Source organism: Drosophila novamexicana, unplaced genomic scaffold, assembly GCF_003285875.2.
Source record: "Drosophila novamexicana strain 15010-1031.04,08,12 unplaced genomic scaffold, DnovRS2.1 tig00000121-arrow-pilon, whole genome shotgun sequence".
In the NCBI taxonomy this organism is placed as follows: domain Eukaryota; kingdom Metazoa; phylum Arthropoda; class Insecta; order Diptera; family Drosophilidae; genus Drosophila; species Drosophila novamexicana.
Genome location: NW_020824773.1, coordinates 2,557,026 through 2,575,438, shown reverse-complemented (window position 1 = coordinate 2,575,438; position 18,413 = coordinate 2,557,026). Strand labels below are relative to the sequence as shown.

The following is an 18,413-nucleotide window of genomic DNA, read 5'->3' as shown; positions in this document are numbered from 1 at the left end:
CTATTATCTATCTAAGTAATTGGGTCGAGAAACACTTGAATTGAAATAAAAGAAAACTTTGTGGCATTTTATGTTTGCAGTTTTACACGTTGGTTGGTCGTGTGCATTTTGTATTTGTATGTTTTGTATTTGTATTGTATGCATCGAGATATATAATTAATTCATTGTATAAACTAACAACATCATCAGTTAATTAATTAATTCCAAATGTGACGGCGGACAATGCCGAACACTTTTCGTACGTAGAAGAAGGAAAAAAAAAGAAAATACACATTTCACAATTCGCTAATCCAAACGGAAGAGCACGAATTTTTCACTTAAAAAAATAAAGCAAGAAAAAAAGGGTGTAGGGAAATTACATGAAATTACTTAAACTTTTTGTTGCTTAACTAAATGTTAGGGTGCATATGCATGTATGTATGTGTATGTGTGGGTTTTATAAAGATATATAGTATGCGTGTGAGTGTGTGTGTTTGGGTGTGCTTGATGAAGGCGCTTCAAGTGTCTCGGTTTTTCGTTGAGCAAACTAATTTAGTTTAGAATAAACAGCTGAGTTTTTTCTTGCGTTTCTTTCCTTTTTTTTTTTTCTTTTATAACAAATTATTAAATACGCTGATTCACGTAGTTGTTGTCGTTTCAAAACATTTAGATCTGGGAGCGCAGACGGGGGCGTGGCAAGTCCCCAAAAACAGCCTCGCCATGCACGCTCTTGGCCAAGGCCTTAATGCTGGCTGCTATGTCCACAGTATTGTCCAGAACCTGCAATGGACGATAGACAAAAATTAAATTCAGATTCGCTTTGGCCAATATTTACTGTACACACTCACCTCGTCATCCTCGAGCAGAACATGCTGCTGATTGTTATTGTTATTGGCACGTTCCGCCAACGGCGAGTTGGCTATCTCCACGGGCAGACTCCGGGCATAGAGCAAATGCGCCGACACGCCCCGCCCGTTGGCGCCAACGCCCCTCATCGCTATGGGCAACGAGCTGTCCAAGTCGAGGGCATCTGTAAAGAAAATATCATTAAATCTGTTAATAGACAAAGAAATTAGGAGCTGATTCGGGCTCGTCAACAAGAACAAAGGAAATAATAATCAAGTTATTTTATTTGTATAAAACTGAATGATTGAATGAATGACTGATTGATCAATTTAAGAACTGATCGGCTACAATTTGACATAGTTAATTTTGGTGAAGCTGGACGCTTTGGGCGGAATGGACGGAAAATGTATGCAAAGATCTCTGTAGGCAATAATTGGGGCGACGTGTTTTATACTCTACAGAAAGTTCATTGCATCTGAGTGGAAAATATGGCACTAACTCGCATCTGGCTGCTCTTACCTTCCGCCTCGTCGGCATCGCTCATGTTGTCCTCGTGCTGATGGTGCAGCTGTTGCTGCTGCTGCTGCTGTTGGTGCAGCCGTTGATAGTGCTGCTGCTGCTGCTGCTGATAGATGGGCGATGTCTGGATGACTCCATCGACATCCTCCAGATCGAACAGACAGTCGTCGGCATCATCTGCGCTCGTCGTGGCGGCCGCAGACGCCTTGGCCAGCAGCAACGTGTTGTTGGCAACAGCCGAGGCCTGCTGCTGCTGTTGCCTGAAGGTGGGGCTGTTGCCCACGCTCATGGGCGTGGCTTCTGGTGTGGCAGGCGGCGTATCAAAGTTGGACATTTTGCGCGTGGTTAAAATGGTGGCGCTGGGCAGCGGCTGCTGTTGTTGCTGCTGCTGCTGCTGCAACGACGACGCATCTTGCGTCAAGGGCAAAAAACTGGGCGGTTGCAATAGTGGTGTGGTGGGCGTGGCAGGCATGCCCAGCTCACGCCGGCTGCTTATGGTATTGCGACGCCGTCCACCCGGTCCGGCAGCATAGCCAATGCAGCCATTGCCGCCGCCCGTCACCTCCAGGGCAACGGGCATGGCACGATCGAGCAGCTCGCAATCCTGTTCAGGTATTTGTTGTATTTGACGCGCGAGGAGCGCCCATTCCTGGTCGCACTTCTCGCGAAAGCTCTTCAGCAGCGCGAACTGCTGCTCCGTGTAGCGTTCGATACGCTCATTGGTCCCGTTGATCTCGGACTGAAGTCGCGCCTGCTGATGTGCCTGCAGCTGGCGCAAACGCTGCAGCCGGCCATCGAGCGGCGCCTGGGTGGACAGTGAGCCAATGCTCAGGCTGGACGAGGAGCTGACAATGCCCGTCAACGATGCTGTAGATGTCGGTGGCGGCAAATTGACAACGGCTGTTGCTCCACCAACTGGCGCAGCATCATCGTTATCCATGATTAGCAGCTCAAAGGCCTCCGAATAGGATTTATGGCTGCGTCGGAGCGCTAGCTGTTCGTTGCTGCACAACAGCTGGCTGTTGATGAGGTAGAGTGTGGGCGTGGCGCCAGCGCCGGCCGTCAAGCGTTTGGCACACAGCACCACCTTACAGTTGATGCAGAGGCACAGCTGCCAGCAGTGGCCAGCCACGTTCAGAGTGAGGCTGTATATTAAATCACGCTGATTGATGGCATTTATGGTTAGATCTGGAATGGGCCCATATGCCTAGAAGGTAAAAACGAAACAGATAATACATTAGTTAAAAGTAACTCGCTACAGGATACTGGCTTTGTAAAACAGACTATAATTCTATATTCTGTTCTCAATACTCTGATTGCAATATTGGAGACATGAAAATCGCATAGAAGGGCGATATTTGAAGCCAGTGCGCGAGGCAGGTAAAAAGGGACAGGGAAAATAAGCAAAAAAGGGATAAGGCGGAGTAGAGACAGAGAGAGAGAGAGAGAGAGAGGGAGAGAGAGAAAGATAGAGAGGGAGAGATAGAGACAAAGAGAGAGAGAGTGGTCATGTGAGACAAGCGAGAGAAAGAAAGAAAGAAAAAGGGAGGGACAAGGGAACGAGAAATTGAGTAGGAGACAGAACGTAAGAGTCAACTATGATGAAATAATACGAGACAAGGTAAAGAAAGACAAGTGACAGAAACGGAGAGTGAGGGTAAGATATACATATTATAGTACATTCGAAATATCAATTTTACATAAGAACATCAAGCAAATCTGTAAGCCTTACTTGAACTCATGAAAATCACATAGAAAGGAAAAAGTTTATTATTTTTCAAAATGAACACCAATTTGCATGTCACACGAGAAAATGTAAGTGATGTCAGATCGTAAAGCCTATTGCCAGTTTAATTGGCTAAGCCAGGTTATGGACTATATTTATTTATTTAAATATATGGATTTGCTTAGCTTATTGTATACATCTAAACCACACTTTACTCAATTCGGTTCAGTTTTAATGTAACTAATTGTAACTAATTTGTCAACGTCTTTGGTGGTCAATAACCGATTAGCATTGATTTTGATAACGATAACAAAAGATAAAGCCCGCCCATCAATTTTCCAATCGATTGCAAAGAGTTGCCAACTTCTGCATTGTTAGGCTTTGCGCAATGTTAGGTAAATGTTAATGGCGAGAAGTGTTGCCAAATATCTGCATAAGGTACATAAATAATTGCTGATTAATTATCGAGCTTAGGGGCTTGTTTTTTAATTTTTCCTTGTCGTTACCGACTGGTCAATGGCTGATTAGCGGACAGTTTTGTCAGCGATAATCAATTATAATTTATTTGAATTGCAACACAATTTAGAAGCAGTTGGCAACGCCAGACAGCTGTTAAAATTTATATATATATATGTATATATATATAGTTGTATTTGAGGCAAAAGCCGCACAGTAGTTCAAGTGCAAATTTGTCAATTATGTCTCAAAGAATGTTCAACTCAAGTGGGCGACGTTTGTCTGGGCCGCTTATCACAGTAATAATAAGAAAAAGAGAACAGAACTGAACAACACCAAAAACCAAACAAGTAAACAACAAACAATTAGTGCAATGGCAAAATGTTGTAGGCCCCGAAAAGCAAAAGCACTACTTGTATTTTCTATTTTTGTTGTTGTTGTTGTTATTTTTTGCAGCATAATTATTGGCACAATAGAATCAGATACCCCTCTCCTGTACATAAAAATAAAAACATTGTAGCAAAATGCTCGTGTAGGGCAAACAAAAAATACTGTCAAACAGACAAAACAGAAAGATAGCATTAACGTAAGCGCTTCAAATTGTCTTGTGATTACACTGATGGCTACAAATAAACATACTCTATATATGTGTATACCCTGTAAGCAGTCGTGAACAATAGGGTATCTATTTACACTCTTCTATTATTAGGCCAGAAATCACAACTAAAGTTTTATCCTCTTTGTATTATTAAATCGAAAAACAAACTAAATTCCTGCTGGTGAAAGTGATTTTCTTTACTTTTTCAGACCTACAACAAGAAATGAAATTATCAAGAGCTCGTGTTCTTTCCCATTTTCTATCAAAATCTATCTATATAACTTTTACACAAAGTTTTCCTCTCTCAAGGCTGTTATTAAAGAACTAATCTAAACTTAGTCCCTGTTAAATGTCCATCGAAATTCTACTAAATATAACGTTGAGTTAGTTTCTATTCCAAAACCTTTTTTTAGTCTTTAAACCAAAGTGAGCCAAACGATATATGTAGATCTTCTATGAAGACTTTGATATAAACGGAATATTAAAGTTACAGGGTATTTCATAGTCCACACTTAACAGGCCAGATTAGCATTCAGGACTGTAGCACGTGTTGGCTGTGTGACAGCAATGCTAAATTTGACACTCAGTTTAAATACAAAACCCTCTTTCACTGGCATATGCATAACCCGACAATGAACTAACCGTCAAATCGACCGACAGAGAGCGAAAATTAAATTGAATTAAGGTATAAAATGCAAACGTCAACACAAATCAAATAACAATGTGTTCTGTCTGGTTCTGGCTTTTGCTCTGCCCTGGTCAGCAATTCGTCTATTTATTGTGTGTGGACTAGATAGATGCAACAAGATTATCATCAACATCAACAACATCATCATCATCATCATCATCATCAGGTGAAATTAAATGCATTAATAAAATAAACAACATGTCACAGCTGTCAGCTTTATATATTTGATATATATGTAAATTCTCATCATTTATGTAGAGTGTTTCGCATTATCTAAGCGCTTGTGTAGCACTTCCGCATTTCCAACTGCAATTGACCCTAGTGCCAAAATGTTTGTGTGTGTGTCACCGGGCGTAATATACATATCAGTATAATCAACTGATTGAGCTCCAGTTTTTCAGGTATTCAAGCAAATAAACAAAGCACTTTAACATGATGTCAAGGTAAATGTGAGGCATCAAAGGATGCTCCTCATTATAACATTACTCTATCTGGTTGTTAACTATTTGACAAGCAGTTAGCACAACAAAGTAGCCACCTGACAAAAAAAAAATAACACCAAAAAGTGTTACCACACCTCATAGTTTTGATCCTGATATCAACTTAAAGACAAGGCGTTGTCAAACCTGATTAAAATTTGATCAATTTTGTAGCTACGAACCTTATTTTGAATCAAAATAGGAACTATACCATGTTAATGAACCGCAATTAAGGGTTAAACATTGTGCTGGCGTTGCCACACAGCTGCAAATAATCCTAACATTTCATTAAAATGAGCTTAAAATAAAACTGCTAACTAACAGAGCTCTACTTCTGCTAACTTAACATTAAAAGTTAAAATTGGTATAAATCTTAATTTACATTTAGATATTATGGAAATTTCTCTTAAGATAGTGTTCTCCACATGTCTTCCATTTATATGCCCACATTTGCATGTTTTGCATCAAAATGATTGCCTTCAAGTGTGACCATGCACTCTTGTGCAGTGTGTACACACTCTCGAGTGCCGCAGATTGTTGTTAAATGCCGCAAATAAAATTTGTTGCGCATGTAAATTTTAACGACTTGTTTACTTGGTGCTGTAATATCTAATCAGCCAAGACACTTATTATTTTTATGTACTGTTTTTTCTCCTCTTTTTTTTTTTTTGGTGCAAACAGAACTGTGTACAAAAACAAAGCAAATGCATTCATTAATGGCGAGTGTTGTTGGGTATTACAAATAATATTGTTGTTATTTGCGTTTCTGTCGCGCCTTTAAACCCATTCATATATACTATATATCAATTTACTGGCCATGTTTTTGCATGCTGCTTCTTCCACTTGGTTCATATCTGTTGTCGCTGCGGTTATTTGCCAAGACTTTGCAATTGCAGTTTTATGAGCTGTTGCCATTGTTAGAGACAGTTCTTGCTGTCGCTTTGCCATGCTGTCTTATTTACCGAGGTTTTTATAGTAACCGCCGCCGACTAGGCACAGGGCCTGCAAGTCCGGACGTTGTGTGTGTCAATATACCCTGCACTCCTTTGAAGTGGGTACACTGGGGTCTTTATGTGAAGAAACTTGAGACACATTTAGACATGTAGTTTGTCGTATATCATATGACAGATTTAGTTGACTTTTGATAACTCTCTCAATTGCCCCAAAATCGATAACTACCGAATCTCTGTTCCTTGATAGTTCTCTTCCTGCCTTCTGGAGAATCACGAGACATCACAAATTTGGTATACTGGTTCTTGTGTGCCCTAAGCATACACTTTTCAAGTCTATTTACACTTTTAAATAACTGTTCTTTCTTTAAAAACGATAAATATCGATTTTCAAACACTTTATTTGTAGTATAACTCAAAGCTCAAAGTATCTTTCACTAATTAGAGACTTCATCGTACATCCAAAATATATACTTTTTAAAAGGAACAGCTTCAATATTTGGTATTAAAACATCAATTTTTAGTACTGAGCATTATCAAAGAATTAAACGATAAACAGAACTCTTATTTAAAACTTAATTTTAAAAGTGTGAATGAGAGAGCGCGCAAAAGTAGATAGATGCAAGACAACATGCCTTTTTTAGCTCTGTACAGGGTATCTGGTAGTCAAGCGCACTCGACAAGCTCACAAGCTACTCGTTTTAGACATATTTTTTATTCGCACTTGCTAAGAGTAGACAACTGCCTCCGTTCGCCACCCCCAACCGCTGTCTATTTGCACAAGTTGGCAACTAGCATTTTGTAACGCGCATCTTGCTGCAATGTGCAAAATGTCAATGACTTCCACGGGGCCTGCAGCGGCAATAACAATTGAAGCCCAGCAGCGGCAACAGTCAACAGTTGCTGTTGTTGTTGTTGTTGTTGTTGTCGCTTAATTAACACAAAGCAATAACAATTGTTGACTTTTTGTTAATTGAAACTAAATGCGGTCGCTGTCGCTGCTAATTATGTGATGTGGCGCCATCTAGTGCCCGCGCCCTGCACATGCGTCTAATTAAATGGCCATTTATATTGACACACACACACACACACATACAAGTGTTTGTGTGTATATTTATGGCTCATTTGATTAATCGTATTTGCTTTATGCCAAAAACAAAAAGCATGCTAATCGACTCATACAAAATAATAAATAAAACATCGCATGTTTTTCTTCAACAATTTTTTTTTTTTTTTTCGCCCGCCTCTACCTCTGCCGAGGCGAAAACGGAAGAAACGTGCTGACGCGCACGTAACGACAGGCAGCAGCTGACAAGGAATATCGGAAATCAATAAAAAAAAAAAATATGGAAGAACTGAAAACGTTTTAATGCAAATTGCAAGGCATGACAAATGCTGAACAGCTGACTTTTTCGCCAACAGCGTTTAATAACAGAGCACTGGCAGCAGCGGCAGATGTTAAAGCTCTTACAGCGGTATACTGTTAAATACAAGCTTAACATTTTTGCAGAGCGCTGTAAGCTGCCGCTTACGCTACATGTGCTTCAGCAACAGTTTCTTGCTTACACGCGCCGCTTGTCCAATAAATTTCTAAGCGCACTAACAGCAGCAGTGTTTACATTTTATTAACATACTAGTTACAGCAGCTGAGGTAGGACATGCTTAATGCACATCAATAGACAATAAGCACAACATAAGCTAACAGCAGCTTAGCACAAACAATGCGCTTCATACTGTAAACATGTCTAGTTCCTAAGATAACATATCTCTCAAGCTGCAAGCAGACTGAACTACCATTCAATGTATCCCAGACTGTGTTGCACTTGAAAATGGCTAAACAAATAAATAAAAAAACAAACCAATTGTAATTCATATCAGACTGTCTGGCTGTGGCCACCTCCCCCGGCACGTGGACCCCGTTTGCCAGTCTGCTGAGCACAATTTTTAACAGCTCGCCTGCTGCTTATGCAACAACGAAATGCAATGGGCGACTGTTGAGCATTTGCCATAAAAATAAAACAACTTCAAATAATAATTTGCACATTTTGCATAATTTATATTGTAGTTTATGGAGGTTGTTGTTGTTAATAATAATGTTGTTTGTTTCAAATATAATTGATTGCCCCGCCATTAATTATATGCATGGCGTTAGTTTACTAAGTGGTTCCCAGACTGGGCCAGAATGTCAAATCCGCAGCATTTTCATTAGCTGTGCGCGACGTCAAAACAAAAACATGCAAATTAAACTGTATAAAACCATTTTCGCAACAGATAGCTGTATTTGTACATGTTGCTTACAGACAGCTTCTAAAAGCGACAGTAGTTACTTACAGCGGTTAGCTTTATATTAACAGAGTGCATTTACGGTAAAGCACATGCGAATTGGTTTTCCGTAACAGAGTGCTGTTTGTGTACATATAGCTTACAGACCGCTGCGAAGAGCTGCAACAGAGATTTAGCTGTACATAAACAGAGTGCATTAACGGTAAAGCACATTAAACTGTAACGCTCATTGGTTTAGCATATTGCTTACAGAGCGCTGCAAATGTTGGCTGCTGATTAACATAGTGCATTTACAGCAATTTTTGCTGTACTGTACGTTTAACTGTTGATCACTTAACAGCACTCTCGTAACATGGCTTCTACCCATAGTTATGCTACTTTGTAACAGCGTGCCACAGGCCGCAACTAAGTAGCATCTTTTGGCTTGTCAACTTGTTGCATGGCCCCAGTCGTCAACAGGCTCATGATTAACGCTTGGCGCGCCTTGCGACAATGAAAATGTTGTTGGATCCATTTCTATTGTTTATCTGTCGCCCTATCCCGCCCTCTCGCTCTCTTGCTCTTTCACTCTTGACGCATTTGCCTTTTGTTTTGTTTTTCTAATTCTATTTTTGTTGGATTCTTACATGTTTTTGTTTTAATTGCACTGTGATAACTCGGTTCGCTTCGTTTCTTTTCATTAGCCAAAAAAGAAAATAAGTTGTAAACAAATCAACGCACAAAAGAAACTACGAAAATAATCTTTTATAGATTTTGCTCAGCTTTTTGTAAGACTTTTTTCTTTTCTTTGCTTTTTTTTTTTTGTTTTTCGTTTCGCTTTGCTTTCGGCTCGGGGCGCGACTTAGTTCGGCCCCGTCGCTCACAAATAATACCATTTTTTGCTGTATTATTTTTTCCCTCTCTCTCTCGCCCTTTCCCTCGCTCTTTCGTTGTCTTCCTCTTCTTCAGCTGGTCGGTGTGTTTTGTTGATTTTCTGCCTTGCGTTTATTTTTTTCTTTTTTCGGAAAGCGCAAACACATTTTGCCCAGATACGTCGTCGTCGTCGTCGTCGTCGTTCGGCCATTATCATAAACAACAATTTTAGACAGCTGGGGCCCAGGGCTTTACGCGTGCGGTAGGCGTGGCGGGCCTGTTCGGCTGCCTCTCTTTGGATTACGAACGAATCGCCAATTCGGATTCCGATTCTTTTCCGTTTTTTTTTTTCTCTTCACTCGCTTGTTTTTGCTGTTCTTTTTTTTTTTTTGCTGCCTGTTTTTGCTATTTTGGTGCCGGGTGCTCAGCAAAAATTTTCCATTGGCTTTTGGTTTTGTCTTCAGTTTGATACTTTTATTCCTTACATGATGACTCACACTCTCACACACACACTCACACACACGCACATATTAACTTGAGTTTACATGTTGTTAATGACACAACTTGTTCAACATAGATGTTTGGCCCGAGTTGACAAAGCTTTGACCAGGCCAACAGGATTATTCTGTCTTCTTTGTGCGATATGGCACATTTGAGTGTGGCTTATATGGGTGCTTTACTGTAGCTTATGCCAGGGAAACTTCTTATTAATATTTATGGTATAATTTTGATTATTCCTTTTTTGTTTAACAGAGTTCAACTTTTACTTTTACTTTAGTTTTGGATGATACCAGAATACTTTCTGAAAGTTTTGAAATAAAACAGTTTCAAACATTCAGATTTAATGGGTTTGTAGTTTCTGAGATATAGATATGTAATAGACAGTTTTCGAGATCTCAAAAGATGAACAGATTTTACCTGAAACCCTTATGTACCGAAGTTTTCTGTTAAGCAGGAAAGTTTTCTAGACTCAATTGGCTAGCAGAAAATAAGACTTTGAGATCTAACATAATGAATGTTCCTGGGAACAAGTTGTGCAAGTTTCTGAGATTCAAAATTTATTCGAGAAATATCTCAGATTTTTAGATATATGGTTTTCAGATGAAAGAAGATGAAAGTTCTAAACTAGTTAGAACTTAATTAGACTCGACAGCGTGGTAAGCTTCATACTTCCAAAACGATAGAACTTTTTAGGATACCATAGGGTAATGGTTCCTGGATGGAATATAATTTTCTGGTTTCTAATCAATTTTCGTTATTATGAATTGTTTAAAATATCACATCAACATATAATGCTCCGATCGAAGTGCAAGAATTGCCAATAGTTGAGTAATATTATTTGAGTCATGGCTTTGCTGATATTCCCATCTCTCCCACTCACTCTCTCTCTCTCTCTACATTTGATTCGCGCTTCTTATCAAGGTGCAGTCTATGTTTGTGTAGCCTTTCAATGTCGTTTCAAAACAAATGAACAAAAATCTGATAAGCCGTAAACCCAAACAACTCAGACCCAGTCTGCTGGGTAAGTCAGCCAATGGCTCCTGGATCCAATCTATGATTAAGTGTTTACATAGTTATTTACTAATAAGGGTCGTCCGTTTGCTTAGCTAAAACGTGCACACGTGTGTGCAGGGCCCGAGGTTCTAATGCCTTTATGACGTCTGATTAGGCATATATGTATATGCATGTGTGTATACACAGGGTATACTTATACGGTAAGTATATATTGAGTGTGTATAATAAAAGCTAAAGCCCATAGACCTGGTGCCATGTAGACGCGCTCATAACAGTGAATTAAGCGCAACAATGTTTACACACCGGCTGCGGACCGGGTCCGGTTTGTATACCCTGTACAAATTGAAAATTAGATAAATGGGCTATATTTTCTGAGTCCAAGTTTATCGTTTTTTGATAGCTACCTAAATTTTGGAGGTATTTACTTGATTTTTACACATTTCTTTGTCATTTTTAAAATACCCAGTAAAAATATCCTAACGCTCGGGCGCTCATAGGGTAAATTTATAAAGGGAGGTGGAACAAGATACGGAATTTGTAGCTGGGTAACAGGGTAACTTCTAGTTGGGCAGACTCGCCGGCGATCGGCTTTTACTTGTTGTTTTTTTTTTCTTTCTTCTTTTTATTGTCTCACCTAGATAGGCGGGGGGCGTGCCGGGTCAACGGGCCGGGCGCGTTATCTAAAAACTTTGACAAACAATTTTCGTTTGACGTGCGTTGTTTGTTTAGCGAGTCGGGCCTATGGCCATATCTTTAACAGACACACACGCATACAGAACTAGGTGTGTGTGTGTGTGTGTGTGTGTGTAACTCAAATTAAATGTACAAACAGCGGCGAAATTGCGCGATGTGTGTGTGTATGTGTCTGTGTGTGCGTGCGTGCTTGTATGTCTGACTGTGCTTTGTCGTCGTCTGCAGTTAATTGTTAGTTTATAATATGAGATCATCTTTTGGGGTCTGCTTATCGCATTGACATTTGCTTTAAGCTATTATTTTTTTTTCGGTGGCTAACTAATTTGATAAGCTCGGCTATTTATAGTTTCTTCTTGTCTTATTAAATATTTATTTGTGCGTCTTTAAATAAATACAAAATATAAAATGCAAAAGACAAGACAAGCCCTCTTTAACAGCTGTTATGTTTAGGCGCTGTTATTTTGTTGCAGCTAAGCCACTGTTAAGCAACAGCTAAAGTTTAACAGCTGCGCCATTATACTGAAGCTGTCGTTTATGTAAATACTGTTGTGTGTGTATGTGTATGTGTGTAATTCTAGGTGCACTTTATGCATGTGTGTGTGTGTGTGCGTGTGTTTGTTCAGCGTTGTTTTATGTTTATTTGCAGCAAACAAATCTCAGGCCGCACATTTGACACAAATTCAGCGCCATTGTTAGTAAATATTTATGCGAGCAGGCAGGCATTTGTGTGCGGCAGAGGGGAAGCGAAGCGACCCTCTCTTTGAAATCACCCCTTACACACACACACGCACGCGCGCAAATTGAAGCGAGCGTGAAAAGACAAATTTCTCGTAAAAGTATTCGAAAAAAAGCTACGCTGAGCCAAAAGGTGTTTTCATTTTCTATTCGTTTTGCGATTGTTGTTGTTGTACGGTTTATTTTTAGACATTTGTGAATTTATAGTTTTGTTTACATGCAAATTGGCAGCACTGGTAAAATGGCCACTCGGTGCATGTGGTCAATGGCTGCTGTCGCTGCGAGGTCTGTTAAGAGGTTAAAAGTTTAACAGCGTGCGTTTAACGCTCATTAAAACAATATGGCAATATTGGACAGTTGTTGTTGCTGCTGTTGCTGCTGCTGCCTTCAAGGTTATATTTGTTAAAGATTAACATTGGTTTTCAATTAAGCGACACGCGCTGGGCTGCTAGAACGAGACAGAACGAGCGAGAGAGAAACAGCCCGCTGCTTTCTTACAGTAACATTTGTGGGCAGTGACTGTCAAACTTTGACCTAGTGCGCTGCGAATTGTAATTTTGCGTTTTTTATAGTGTTATTTTGTTTATTTGTGGTTGCGCTTAAAGCTTAGCAAGCAATTTTCAAAAAATGCAGCGTGTTATCGTTAACAGACGCTTTAAAAATCTAAACAGTGTGTCATCGACGCAAGGTGGACTTTTTAACTAACTTTAATAAAATTCATTTGGTTTTAATTAACAGTTTCATTATAAAAAATGAACAGTTCACTTGGGATTAAACACCCTTGCAAACACATTTGAACTGCTCGCAAGTCATTCAGAATCTCTAAAAGCTGTTTATCGCATAAGCGTGCAGTATATTAATTCTGATTAAAAAAATATACATATATGCATATGTAGAGATAATCAATTCAATCAGTGCAATTAAAAAGCCATACAGTATACAGTTTGAGAGCGACAATATATTTTATAGAGATAAGATACAGTTTGAGTCGCACTGCTTAGACACATAACGTACAGTTTGGCAGCTATTATACGTGCAGTTTTAAGTGCATGCAATCGTTTCTTAGTGTTGGTTTGACAGCCACTGAGCTTTGCAGTTTACAACCGCTGATAACAGCAGCTGCGACAAAAAAAATACAGTTTTCTTTAACTCCCTTTTCTTTCATTCATTCGCACTTATCATTTTACTATTTTGTTTTGCGCAGCACTTCTTACACTCGATTTGATAATAACTATTTTTAGAGCTTTGCATTGCACTGCATCTAACATAAATCGCGCTGTCTCTCTCTCCCTCTCTCTCTCTCTCGCGCACATTGATTGATTGACTTTTAAGTGGGCAGCTTGTGTTTTAAAATGGGTTTCTTGGTTTCGTAAGCCGATCTATAAATACACTAATTATGCATATGAGAAATATATATACATTTATCACATTTAAATCTTAATATCTTTATTTTTGTTGTTATTGTTATATGAAAACTTGTTTTCGCTCAATTGAAATACATTATTTCACAGCGTTTTGTCATGCTAATTAAAATGTCGCTACACATTTTTTACATACAGCGAAAATAAATTCGCCGCCTGCAGGTGCGGCGAATAACTGAATGCTAAGCAGCAGCAGCAGCCGACGAAGAGACAATACAGATATTTAAAAAAAAAAAGGCACAAAAGATTATTTAAAAAAAAATTATGAATCTAATCATAAATAAATCAATTAAAACACGAACCAAGCGACGCGACGCGACGTCAGCAACAGCAGCAGCAAAGCGCCTTGTTGTTGTTTCTGTTGCTGCTGCTGTTGTTTTTACCGTTTGATAACCTAGAAAAGCGACTATAGTGTGAGTTTTGTTTTTCCATGTGGGCGCACGCTTTGGGTGTTAAGTGTTGCGACTGGACTAACTAATATTGATAAGAGTTGCGCGTGTGTGTGTGTGTGTGTATGTTTGCATGATGTTAAGCTGCGCTTGCCGGCAACAGCAGCGACATATTGACAGCTGTGCAAACAGCTTGACAGCAATCGTTTATTTTATCTCAAAGCTCTTAATAACAGAGTGCATTCCTTAGCCCAACCTGCTGTTAACTTAGGTAAGTTAGTTTAGCTTAAGCGCGCAAGCTAGAAAGAACAAGCATTAACAGCCAAGTTGCGCCTGTTAAGCTGCTTGCGGTAACAACAACAGCTAACAGCTGTTAGCAGCAGTTAAAGGGCTCAGCTTCTGCTGCGCTTACATTTGTTTGTTTCGTTTAGTTAAGTGTAAAATTAAATTAATTTTTTATTGCCGCCCAATAAATGAATGCAATGCAATAGATGTGCCGCATTTCAATCTTAAATAGCCTTGTTTATAACCGCGTTTTGAACAAACGGAGGCCTACGCATCAATACTGTAAGGCAAGCTGATGGCGTGCGCAGGGGGGAGGGAGGAGGGGGGGGGGGCTGTTCAAGAAGCTGCTTGTCAACTGCTTTGTGCTGCGCTGCGGGCAAGCGCCTGGTCTGTCCTACACCCTGCCCTACATATGACGAGCTGTTCGCTCCTCTGCCCCGCTGGCCATTGGTCGCATTTGGAAATCTCGAAAACTTGTTTATACAACAAAATGTATAAACAAGTTTTTTCTCTGCCTCTGCCTCTCTGCTGCTGCTACTGCTGCTGCCGCTGTTGTTGTTGTTCTTGTTTCTGTTTTTTTTTTTTTCGGCTGCTGCCTTCCTTCTTTGCTTCGCTTGTGTTTGTCGTCAGTTTCGTAATTTATTCTAAAAGCGTTCCGTTTTGGGCTCGCTATATAGAGAGAAAATACATATTTATGTATGCACACATATACATATATATCCACATATGTGCCGATATGTATTTGAATACTCGCTTTTTATAAATATATACAGCTTTTTTTGTTTTGCGCTTTGAATTATTCAAAATAACACTTTTGGTCTATTTGCCAAGCGCGCGTTGCTGTTGTTAGTGTTGTTGTTGTTGTTGTTGTTGTACGCCTCAGCGCTTTTCAAGTGGGTGCAAAGCAACAGCAACAGCAACAACAACAACAACAATAACAATAAGAACTTTTGCACGATTTTCAGACCGCAACAAAAACAAAACAATAATAATAATGCATAACAATTCAATTTCCATTAAAATAAACGCATAATGCAAACCCACAAGAGAGGCGCGTGTATGTGTGCCTTGGAGGGAGAGGAGGGAGGGGGTAAGTCGCTTGCGCAATGGGTGTGGCCAGCAGCTGCTTAACATATGCATGCCGAAATTGTAATTGAAGCTTCGCTTCTGTCAAAGTTTGAGCGTCACTGCATAGAGTGGGCAGCAGCGAGCCTGTCAAACTGTGACACGTGCAGCCGGCCCCGGGAACAGCGAAAGACCAAAACAGAGAAACAGAAACTGAGCGACTACAGCTGTTGTTTGATTTAACCTTGAAAAACGACACACGCACACACACACGCACACACACACACACACACACACACAGATACAGATACGCGTGTCTCGTCTTGTATGAAAGTATTTGCTTTTTTTTGTTACATTTTTTTGTTTTTATATTTCAGCCGAGTCATCGCGAAAATAATCGAGTTAAGATATTCAAGCGACATCATTTGACTATACATATATCCACATATGACATTTAGGTTGATAATTCCGATCGCGAAATTTTAAGAACTTTTCTTATTCAGAGTTGATTCCAGATCGTAGAACATTATAATTCATGAAAACTGTATTTGTTTTACTAGTTAACATTACGTTATGGAATTATAATTTAATACAAATATAGTTCTTATATAGATCTGACAGCTGTTCCCATCTATTGGGTATTTCCAAAATATGCTAGTTATGCACGACATTTTTATTATTGAATAGTCCCTTTTCAGTTTGTTTTGTACATTGAACATTTGTAATATCTTTCGATTTAACTCGCGCTTTCTTTCCCTCTACTACTTTCTGTTGTTTATCACAGTTTCTGGCGGGGTTTCATTTCCTACATTTACTTCTACATTTCTTGATTCCTAACAAAATTCCCAGTCATACGATTTAGCTTATAAATGTCGTATTTCATGTTTACTTGAAATGTCCCATACTCTTGACAAGTTTGTATATAGAATTTAATGTAAATAAGAATCGGCTTTGAAAACCTTTTTGGTTGTTCAGGCGGGTTCCTAACTATCTAAGATATCATTCTAAAATACAAATATGTGGTATATAGAAATAACAGATATTTTCTTTATATGCCTATATATCACACAGAATTGAGTCACTTGCTAAGTTCAAAATAAGAATTATAGAAATAATCTATCTGAAAGATCTGAAAACAAAACTGAACAACAAATGAGCGACGTTTAAATAAATAAGTACGAAATGTTCTGGTTGGCATCAATTGACCCCCGCATGACATTACAGTAGGTAAAAAGTCTAAAATTCTATCAAATTATGCAAAGTTGGCATGAAGTGGGCGTGGTTGTAAAGGCACAGGGTGTGCGGGAAGAGGCATAAATCATACAAATGTAATGCAAGTCATAAATAAAAATCATCCCGAAATGAATGCAAGCGGAAAAACTAAAAATAAAGCGATCGGTTAAAAATGGAAATACAGAATACAAAAACAAAAATACACAAGTAAAGAAAAACAGGCAGGCAGAGAGGGCATACAGGGTGTCTCTGGCGAAGGAGTAGGCAAAACAGGTGTAGGCTAAAATCAAGCAGTGCACACACACACAAAGTTAACTGTGCCTTAAATACACCAACAAACCAAAAAATGTACCAATTGTCAGGCAAAAGGAAAAGGCAATTTCTCAGGCAAGTAACAACAAAAGGCGCAGTAATTTTGTTCGTATGTGCTCATGAATGACCCTATTTTGTTTTTCTGCTCCTCGCACGCTGCTTCACTATCGCATACATATCTATGCGACTGTGTGTGTGTGTGTCAAGAATAGGCAGAAAACAGCGGAGGAAGCGGCCGCAGCAGCGTTCGGGGCCGGCACACAAAGCATAAAGAACGATAATACATACACACACACACACACACGCACACGTGCACAGCATACATATGTAGTTGGGCCCTATGCTGCGTGGAAAATGGTTACGCTGCGCATAAAGCACAATGCGATAAAACGCTTAAAATTATTAAAATACACACATAGGCACATGCGTATGCATGTTTATGTTACATTTAAATAAATAAATGCTGTTACACTTACATGCTTGAAGAAATCCATAAAAATGCTGTGGTAGATAAAATCCCTTGGCAGGGTTTGCACAAATTTCTGCGAAAGCAGCGCTGGCAGCGCAGCCTCGCCGGCTCCTGCGCTGCTATTGTTGTTATTATGATTATTATTATTATTGCTGTTGGCATTGCCAGCCCCTCCGGAGCCTGCACCAGTGCTCAGGCTGCGCTGCAGCTGCGGCGAGGTGGCATTAAAATTCAAGCAATTGCACGAGATCATCATGATTAGTTTTGATTTTTGTTGTTGCTATTGTTGTTTAACGGTAACGTTAACTGCTTTTCAACTTAACAACTTCGAAATGAAAATTGCACGTTTGTATTTTGCGTGTGATATTATTTATTATCGTTTCTGGTTTTGCGCGTGACTTCCTAGTTCGTCCTCTTTTGCGTTTTGGCTGAAGCGGCGCGGGCGCGTACAAAATCACTAATAAAACACCCACAACTAGCTCAGTTCAGCATTTTAGCGTCCGTCCCGTTCAATGTTATATTTTCGAATGAAGTGTTCGATTATCGAATTGCCCGATACTTTGCAAAACGTTGTGCAGCCAACATCACGCTGCTAAACACTATGCTAACTGCCAGACCGGCAATTCCGGTATGTTAACTTGCTGTTGTGATAAATTAAACAGTTTTATGCTAATATAACGCGAATAGCTTTTATTATATTAATTTCGTCCTATTAAGTTAACTAAGTGTATTTTACACAGGGCAGTATTATTGTTATTTTGCATTTTACAAAGCTAGCAGCCAGCGCATTTATATTAACATAATATGTTAACGCATAGGTGCGCATGTTAATTCAATAACGCGAATTGGAGGCTGTTAACGCAGTGGTGCGCCTCTCAGCGCACTGTTTAAATATATCGATGTATTATGCTAGATTTACG

The 18,413-nt window shown here is 39.5% G+C and overlaps 1 protein-coding gene across 1 annotated transcript; it reads right to left on the bottom strand.

Annotated features, from left to right (window-relative positions):
• Nucleotides 1–82: 82 nt before the first annotated feature.
• LOC115758006 lies at nt 83–17,997 on the bottom strand. Its single transcript, XM_030698503.1, has 4 exons — nt 17,501–17,997; nt 1,345–2,551; nt 828–1,009; nt 83–759 (listed from the first exon to the last, which is right to left on the bottom strand). Exons 1-4 carry the CDS (start codon nt 17,747–17,749, stop codon nt 646–648), a joined length of 1,752 nt encoding a protein of 583 aa, XP_030554363.1. The 5' UTR covers nt 17,750–17,997; the 3' UTR covers nt 83–645.
• Between the last annotated feature and the right edge of the window lie 416 nt (nt 17,998–18,413).

Bases quoted from the DNA above. Each gene is read 5' to 3' on its own strand.
- LOC115758006 (XM_030698503.1), bottom strand. From the start codon at position 17,749: ATGATGATCTCGTGCAATTGCTTGAATTTTAATGCCACCTCGCCGCAG. The intron at 1,010-1,344 runs GTAAGAGCAGCC...TTTTCTTTACAG, and splicing joins CGATGCCGACGAGGCGGAAG to ATGCCCTCGACTTGGACAGC. The intron at 760-827 runs GTGAGTGTGTAC...CGTCCATTGCAG, and splicing joins TTCTGCTCGAGGATGACGAG to GTTCTGGACAATACTGTGGA.